At 40.1% G+C, this 9,585-nt stretch overlaps 1 protein-coding gene across 1 annotated transcript in view; it reads right to left on the reverse strand.

The window, feature by feature from the left end:
* The window catches only part of ARHGAP44 (Rho GTPase activating protein 44), a gene marked incomplete at its 5' end in the record, with an annotated part of 69,025 nt that extends 61,420 nt beyond the window's left edge, over positions 1-7,605 (reverse strand). Inside the window, 3 exons of the mRNA XM_008588540.1 lie at positions 518-594; positions 2,831-2,942; positions 7,529-7,605. Coding sequence (XP_008586762.1) covers positions 518-594; positions 2,831-2,942; positions 7,529-7,605 — 266 coding nt within the window. The remainder of the gene's footprint in view (positions 1-517; positions 595-2,830; positions 2,943-7,528) is intronic.
* Between the last annotated feature and the right edge of the window lie 1,980 nt (positions 7,606-9,585).

Consider the following 9,585-nt stretch of genomic DNA (forward strand, 5'->3'; position numbering starts at 1 on the left):
GTTGTTCCTGCCACCGCAGCCAGGCCAGGCTTCTTTCTGTGCCTTGCACATGCCAAGCCTACTGCAACTGAGGGTCCCTGCATTTGCTATTCCTGCTGCTGCAGACAGTTTACACCAGATCTTTGCATGGCTACCTCCTTCTCATTGTTTAAGACTCATATCAAGTGATACCGCCTCAAAAAAGGCTTCTCTGTTTTCCCCTACCAATGTCATTGCTCCCTTTCTCCTTCAGTCTCTTCCCAAATCACCATGTGTTATTTTCTTTATACGACTATGGCTGCCTGAAATCACCGTCTTTGTTCACCTGCCTAGTGTCTATCTCCAAAACTCGACCGCAGCCTCCATGAGTGCAGGGACACAGTCCCTCTGGTTCACTGCTATTACCTCCAGTGCCTGGCACGTAGTTGGTGTTAAGTGCAACTTGGTGATGAAAACCCACCCACCCCACACAACCCCCCACTCTCAAATACAATCACTGTTCCTTTAAAGCAGCAAAAAGGAAGCAAAGAAACTCTACCTGGTTCGTGAAGAATCCATGTCCAGCACCAACTTTGCTAAATGTTTCCTCTGCTTTTGAATATTGGGGATTTCCACCTGTGGTTACAGGAGATAAAAGACACAACCAAACTGATCCTCAAGATAAATTATTTAAGAACTATTCTTTAGAATAATTCTTTAAAAACTATTGACAGTCACCCAAGAAGTTCGCTAGAGATCTCCCAATCCTTATTTTCAAATGAAATCCTTTCTTCCCTCCACTTTATTGAGGTATAATTGACACATAAAAATTGTGCATGTTTTAGGTGTACAATGTGATGTTTTGATATGCACACATTGTGAAATGATTACCACACTCGAGCTGATTGACATAGTTACCATTTTCACAGTTACCATTTTCTTTTTGTGCTGAGAACACTTATGATCTCCTCTCTTAGCAAATTTCAAGTATACAACACAGCCTTGTTGACTAGTCACTACATTGGGTCTTCAGAATTTACTCATCTTGCATAAACAAAACTTTGTACCCTTTGACCAACATCAGATAAAATTCTTGATTCCTTTTCCTGAGCTAAACTCTCTTGTTGCTTCTCTGGACACTTGCCAGGCCCCCCATCAAACAGGGGCTCAATCACCTCTCTCTGTACTTCCACAAGGGCCAAAAGTGGGGAGAAATGGAGGAAGCCCGGCATTAAGATGTGACACACAGACCAGACTCAGAACGCACAGCTCAGGGATGAAGAGCGTGGGTCTCAGGAGACCTGGGCTGCTATGAGGAATGCAGTGAGGATACAGATTTTATATTTATAGCAATAAAGGGTGCAAATTTTTATATTTATAGAAATAAGGGGAGATTTTTTCCAAAGTAAATAATGAATCAACACGGCCACCACGGCTTTTCTCGGCTGAGTTCTTCCATATTGGTTGTATGTAGATACTCTTTTTATATTTTTCTTTCTAAAAATAACTTCACTGAACATTCCAGTGCATGATTTTGGTTCTAGGCCCAGCAAAAGTAGGGCAGGATGTGAGAATTAAAAAGGAAAATTGGCCGTAAATTGAACCAAAATCATCTCAGGCTGTGGTTTTTATATAAAGAAAAAACGTGAGGAAAATCCAGTGTTCTATGAAGTGCTTTCTGTTCACTCTTCTGAGCACGCATGAGTAATACACTGAGAGTAGCAACTTCTAGCAGGAAGGAGACGTGCAACTCTCTGGAGGCAACCTGAGCCACCCTCGAGCCCGAGGCAAAGCTGGAGAGCCACGTGGTACTTATAGAGCCACCCCAAGTGAGTCTCAGCACCCGGGTCAGACTTGCTCCTTGGTTTAGCTTCAGGCTTAGGACCAAGCCCCACACCACCCTGATGAAGAGCAATGGGCCTCTCCTGAATGCTCTAGACTATGGGATGACCTGCAGCAGGACGGAATCTGAGAAGCCCAGAGCTGGTCTATGGCAAAGCACTATACCTAGGATTTTCTCCTTGAATACTTTTAGGCATGTAAGTAATTGTTTACCCATGCATCTGTCCCAGAAAGAGTGCCAGGGGATGTGTAGGTGCTGGAGGTGGTACAGAGAGGAAACCAGATGTGGTCTAGGATGGTGCTGTTAATACAGTAGCCTCTGGCTACGTGTGGCTAAGTCATTCCAAATTTAAATGAAAACTGAATTAAATAAAAAAGTTTTTAAAAAACCCTGAATTCCTGAGTCACACTAACCATATTTCCAGTGCTCAATAACCACATAGTGGCTACCAAACTGTGCAGATGTAGAACATTTCCATCATTGCAGGGAGTTCAAGAGGGTAGCTCTGGAGAGCTTTTATATGACCAATCAAAAGGCAATTGGGAGAGGTCTGGGGTCAAGGCAAATAAAAACTCTTTAATAAAGTAGTATAATATAGTGTCCTTTAAAGTCCAAAGAGAAGAGACCTATATAAATATAAACCACAAGAGGCCTTACAGTCTCTTGGACACAAGTCTTCAGTCTCCTTGTAAAGGAGGGCTGGGAGTCTGCTGTTCATTTCACTGATGACTTGAGATGGGTGGGGACACAGGGTGATGGACTCAAGACTCTGGGTGGGGAAGAAGGTAATGCTGCTGGCTTTGCACCTGGACCTGTAGGATGCCAGCACAGAAGAGTACAGGTGGGCAAAGGGCTGCCCTATTTGGGGATCTTGACCATATGGTTGCATAGTAATAATTCCTGGTGAAAACAATGTCAGGGAGTAGAGTGAGGTACTGAAAGGATAATAAGGCTGGAAGCAGAATGACCAAGGGGGCTCCTGTTCGTGTCCCCTGCTCACCCTGGCCTGGCCTCATTCCTGATGCTCACCTCAGCCAGCAAAAACAGGGGCTCAATCACATCCCTCTCCACCTGCAATTCAAAGTGTATCAGCTCCTGAGCCAGCTTGTCCTCTGTCTCCCCACAGAGTTTCAGCATCTTCCTGCAATGGACGAGAAAAACATACTGAACACCCTCCAAGACAGAATTTCACCTGAGCGAACCTCTCGCCATCCCCAGCTCAGTAAACTTTCAGGAGTCAGCATTTCATTTCTGAAATGGTCAATTCTTCCAAATGGTGCTGAGTATTCACAGCGTGCTTAGGGCCAAAGAGGACAGGTGGAGAAACACAAGAGATGTGGAAAAAACAGACTCACACATGCCAAAAATCACAAGCCTAAAAAGAGCTGGATGCTTCTATCTCCCCTGGGAGCACTGGAAAAACTAGCTAAAATCGATCCTTTAACAAACCAATACCTTCAAACACATACCCAAAATTCAATTTTAATAGGTCCTAATAGAAAGAAAACGCTTACTCCTATGCCATGAAAACTTACTTATTACAGGATGGGTGGACAATTATCCAATGGAAAAAGTAGGAAAAACCATTGAAAAGTTGGTTAATGATGACAAATGACAGAAGACCTGAGTGGTCATCTTCCTAGATGAGAGGACACACTATTTCAAAGATGTCAATTCCCCAAAGGGAGTGGGAAACAGCCCATACTCCCTTTGCATGGTACCGTGTTAACTGAAATTCATGTAAAATGTTTTTGCAAATCAGCAAAGTAAGAGGAGAGCTGTTATTCTGAAGTCAATGTATATACTCCTCTCCTGTCCATAATTTTACACTTTTATTCATATGTATGTATTCACATGCAATATATAATACAATTTCTTTGCTTAGTTAAAAACATTTGCAACAACGGTTTTACACTGAACATATGGTTATACTAGTTATTCTGAAGTCAATGTATATACTCCTCTCCTGTCCATAATTTTACACTTTTATTCATATGTATGTATTCACATGCAATATATAATACAGTTTCTTTGCTTAGTTAAAAACATTTGCAACAACGGTTTTACACTGAACATATGGTTATACTATTTGCATTATCATTATGTTTGGGGCTTATCCACGCTGATACATGCAGAGTTAGATCCACTACACGGAATCCCATTCTAAGAATATACAGTTGACCCTTGAACACACAAGTTTGAACTGCGCAGGTCCACTTATATAGGTAGATTTTTTTCAATAAATATATTAGAAAATCTTTTGGAGATGTGTGACAATTTGATAAAACTCGCAGATGAACCACGTAGCCCAGAAATAAATAAAATTAAGAAACAGGCATGTCATGAATGTATAGAAATATGTAGATGTTAGTCTACTTTACCATTTACTACCATAAAATACATACAAATGTTACAAAAGTTAAAATTTATCAAAACTTACACACGCAAACATTTATAGACTGTACATGGCACCATTGGCCACATTTTCTTTTCTCTGGCTAAATTTATTATAATACATAATATAAAGTATGTGTTAACCGACTATCAGTAAGGCTTCTGGTCGACAGTAGGCTGTAAGTAGTTAAGTTCTGGGGCAGTCAAAAGTTATATGATAACTTTTGATATTGATTTTTGATAACTTAATATATGGATTTCTGACTGAGTGGGGGGTTGGCACCCCCAACCCGTGCATTGATCAAGGATCGACATGTACCACCATTTATTAAGCTTTCCCATCATCAAGAGTTTTGGGCTATCAGATGCAGTGCTGCAGTAAATAATTGTGTGCAGTCTCTTTTTCCATGTGTGAAAATTTCACTAGTAATGGGAGTTTCCATTGATCTAATTTACCCTGCCTGGAGGGGAAAGGCCTGGGGGCCACGTGGGTGGGGGACTAAGGAGTCTAAGGAGTCTCAGCACCGGGTATGCATTGGATCACTTAATCCTCTTCTTTCCTGAATGGTACCCTTAACTCCACTGTGCTCAAGGCCCCACTCTAGAGATGCTCTGTTTTACAACCTCAAGAGAATAAAGCTCTAGACTTCCGCTGGGGTGGGGGTGCAGGGAATGAATCTCTCCTAGAGGTGTGGATAGGGATAAGGTTTTATTGATCCAAGTAGCGCTTGAAATGCTTTTAACCCACATTCATTATTTTAGTCACCCACCTCCCCTCCAAAGACCCAGTACTTCAGAGATCCCTGGTGCCACCAATTCCTGAGCACTGTAAGTATTTCACGGTACAAATTATATCAGCTCTCTGCATATCCCCCTTCTGGCTTGGGCGTCAGCTTTCCAGGACTTGCCAAGTCAGTTCCCATTCATTCATATGCTTTATAGCTCACAAAATTATGCTGCTGTTGTCTTTTCTCCTGTTTTTCCTGCCTTTGTGAGTTTATGTCTTTTGAGGGGAAAAAAAAAATCCCTTTTCTATCATTTTAGCGGATTTTGGAAGGGGACAAAGCAGACGTATTTCAGTCTGTCATCATTACGTCCAACCTTGCTGTGTCACTGTTTTAGGAATTTCTCTTGGAAATTCCACACAAGATCTCATGTTCATCCACCTGAGATTCTCTATACTTTAAACAGTTTATTCCACTTACATCTCTAATGGCTGCATATCTATATGCAGTAATTGCTATCACCTTCTTTTCTATTTCTATTTATTATGCTTTTCCTTTGCTTACTTTTTGCTTTTAGTCCCTTCTATGGGTTTTTTTGTTTGTTTGTTTATTTCCCTTTTCATCCTTTTACTAGTTTGGAAGTTGTATACATTCTAGGTTTTATTCTTTTTGTAGTTACTTTTACTTTTTTAACATGCACATTTGGCATTAAATTTAAATGTAATATCAATAACTTTATCCTCCTTTCAAACAATACAATATCTTATAACATTGATTCTCCCCAAAAATATCTCCCCCAAATATGCCACTTTTGCATGAGGACTATTTTGAGCTAAAGGCAGTTGAGACGCAGACACAAAAACTCTTGTCCACCCTCTCCCTAGCTGCCTAAAAGCAGGACATAAATTTGTAAAGGTGTCCCCTAAAGGTGTCCCCTTTCCCCTCTCTACCAGGAAGGACAGATGCCCATCACCAGAGGCAACTGTAGACCCTTATCAGCCCAGAGTCAGCATAAGAGGAACCCACATAACAAAGTTCACTCACTCGCCCTTATCTTCCATTAGCTCCCCCGTATTCATTTTCCCACAGTCTGCCACCCTAGACACTCTAAGTCCTTTTCCTTTGTCTTGTTACTTCTCTAAAAATTACTATGTTTTTGTTAAGGTGCTTTACAAACTCCTCTGGGTTACTCATGACCAAGTGCTCCCATGTGCATATGCTGCATATGTTGATAAAATTTGTATGCTTTTCTCTACTTTTCTCTAGTTAATCTGTCTTTAGTCCATCTAATTAGCAGGGCCTCAGCCAATGAACCTCATACAGTTAGCAGGACAAAGATTTTTTTTTCACTCCCCTACATACATGAACTAATGTTTTTATTCTACCTTGCTACCTGCACGTCTTTCTTCTGGACATAATCTATTTCACACAGGCTTCACTAGACCTTTCAGTGAGAATATGCAAGTAGTAACTTATCTTTATTTCCCTCTTATTCTTGAACAATGATTTAGTTGATCACAGAATTCTAGGTTTCCTGTATTTTTGCTCAATACTTAAAGATATTCCTCTATTATCTCCTGGTATTTATTTGGCTGATGAATAAATAGCTTGTTATCAGTTTAACTGCTCTTTTTAGGTAATTATCTTTTTTTTCCTCTGGTTGTTTTCAAATTTCTCTCTTTCCTGTTGATAACTTGTAGTTTTATTACACTATGTCTAGGGATGGATTTTTTGTTGATCTCAATTAGAACTTCTTAAGCTTCTTAAATCTAAAGACTTATGTTTTTCTTCAAACCTGGAAGAGAAAACATCACCTACAAACTTCTCCTTCCTCCTGTTTTCTTCTTCAGGAGCTCCCACTAGACAGAGTGTCACACACCAGCATGCTGTCCCATGTCTCCCAGTATAATAACGCCACACCCTTATTGCGTGTACTGCACACTGCACATTCTACATGGCAGCTCCAGATCTGTTTTCAGGTTCGCCAGTTCTCTCTTTGAGCACAATCTCCAGTGCACTTCAACTAAGTTTTTTAATTTTCTGTACAATTTTTACTTTTAAAAGTCCTATTTGGTTTTGCTTCAATTTTGCCCATTCTTTTTTCATATTGTTTGATTCTTTTGTCAAAAATTTATTGTCATTAATTTTTTAATTTCATTTAAAACCACTCTTTGATATTTTCTTTCATACTGCTCTATTGTTTTTAGACCTCAGGTTACAGATTCTCAGACTGACTGTGTCTGCTGATGCTCTCTCATCAGAATTCTATTTTTAGTTTGTTTTATGGTAAGCTCAAAATCAGCAAGGGGTGTTCTTCTGGGAAATCTCACAAGTGATGACTTCTGACATTGAGAGGTTGTGTATTTGCTTCTGCTGGAGCCCTAGGGATTTCAATCTTCCTTCGCCAATTTTATGTTAATTTCTCCACTTGGGACTTGTCTGGCTGCACAGACAATGGAACTTTGGAGTGGAGGGTTTTGATTTCTCACTGGTAACATTTTCTTCTTCCCCACTCAAGTCCTGAGCCAGAATTCAAGTGTCCTCAGTGCTTCCCTGAGGACTGATAATCCCCTTTTTGTGGCTGGGGACTTTCCTAGATTTGGCTTACCCAAGAAGTGTGTCATCTCCCAGGATAGCTGACCCCTCCATCAAACACTGAGCCAGTGTTGTCAAAGGCAACTTTTTCTGAAAGGGAAACAAATAGAGTAATGAAAACTACTTTCCACATTCACCCACTTACTCTAAAATATCAAAAAGTCAAACACTTGCCTAAGGGTTAAATTAGCTAAGAAATAAACTAACTTTAAAATATATTTAAATCTAAAAATTCACAGTATACAATGATGGCTTAGACTTGGAGATGTCAAAATTCAGAGAATTAAAACTAAATTAAATTTGCCACTTTACAACATAAGCCTAATGTATACATTCTGCATTATAAAATAAAGGACAATAGCATGAAGATAAAAAAGAGAAAATTTCAAAATTATGTTAACAAAGATTTGAGCAATGCATTTATTTCCAAAAACCAATCTCTCTCTTGAAGAGTGTATTAGCCCCATTTTACAAACAAGGCAGATTATGGTAAAAAAAAAAAAAAAAAATTCAATGAGACTTCAATCAAGTGTTTAGACATAACTGATTGATTATATAGTAAACAGTGAAGGATGAAAATAGGGTGAGGGTGGGGGTGGTGTAACTGAAACAGTTAAATGTCACTACAAAAAAAATTGAGAAAAATTTAGCGTGTAAAATTTTCTACATGGCATTTGGCCCAGTCTCTTAAAAAAGTCATGTCATAGTAAAAAAAGATAAAGAATCATATAAAGCAAATACACTGCTATAGAAGCACGTAGATGAAGGGCATTCCAAAGAAGATAGACAAACAGCCAACATGCACATGCAAAAAATGCTTAACCTCATTAGTCATTAGGGAAACCCAAATCAAGGCCACAAGGAGACACCACTTCACACTTACTAGCGAAAAAACAAAACAAACCAACGTAAGTATTGGTGAGCATGTGGAGAAATGAACCCTCATGCACTGCTGGTGGAAATTTAAAATGGTGAAGTGCTGTGAAAAAGTTTAGCAGTATCTCAATAAGTCAGATGGAATTATCATACGGCACAGCAATGCCACTCCTGGGTTTGTACCCAAAATAACTGAAAACAGATGTTCAAACAAAAACATGTACCCTTAATGTGTGGGATTTGATGCTAACTCCAGGTAGACAGATAGTGTCAGAATTGAATTAAACTGCGGGACACCCAGCTGGTGTTTGGAGAGTTAGAGAACTGCTTAGAGTATGGGGAGCTCTTCTCCTGCCCCCACATGTGGTTGCAGAATTGCCGTGTGAGTGCAGAGAAACAGAATGCGTTTTTCACAGAGGCAGGCATAATATTCTGGCTGTAGCCTCACACACAGGGCATAGCGTAAGGTACTGGTTCTCAACCGGGAGTGATTTTGTGCTCCTGGGGACATCTGGCAATATCTGGAGACACTTTTGGTTGTCACAATGTGGAAATGCTACTGACATCTACGGGATAGAGGCCAGGAATGATGCTAAACATCCTACAATGCACAGAACGGTCTCTTACAACAAAGAATCACTAGGGCTTACAATGTCAATTGTGCCAAGGCTGAGAAACCAGATTTAATTTGCAAGTTCCTAAAATATACCAATAACCAATCAATGAAGATGCTGCACTCCAAATGTCAGATCATACAGTCATGGTACTGGTCAGCTCACATAAAAAGACCATTTTGGTTTGTGATAGAATCACAGTTCCACAACCTACCTTCAGGGGAAGACTTCAGCTTTCTGATGCCTTAAAAATTTGACAATGAAGTCAGAGAGGTTCTTGCCTATAATAAAGGGGATTTCTAATAGCACAGGAGTTGACATTTATGGAGAAATGTAATTTCCTGAAGGTGAGTAGAGTTTTTACAAATATGGAGAAAGACTGGTCTGATTAATCCTGTCAGTGATTTGAGAAGAAAACTGCCTGGGGGTGACCAAAGAAGAGAAGGTCAACATCAACATAACAAGAACAGCCACTGGAGTACCACAAGGCTGAGCAGTGTCCTGGAGGGACCGAGGTGAGGGGACAGCCACGAGTCCGTTCTGCAAAACGCAGATCAGAAAACACAGTTTGAAGTGACAT

The sequence above is a fragment of the Galeopterus variegatus genome, unplaced genomic scaffold (assembly GCF_000696425.1).
Source record: "Galeopterus variegatus unplaced genomic scaffold, G_variegatus-3.0.2 Scaffold4889, whole genome shotgun sequence".
Lineage (NCBI taxonomy): Eukaryota > Metazoa > Chordata > Mammalia > Dermoptera > Cynocephalidae > Galeopterus > Galeopterus variegatus.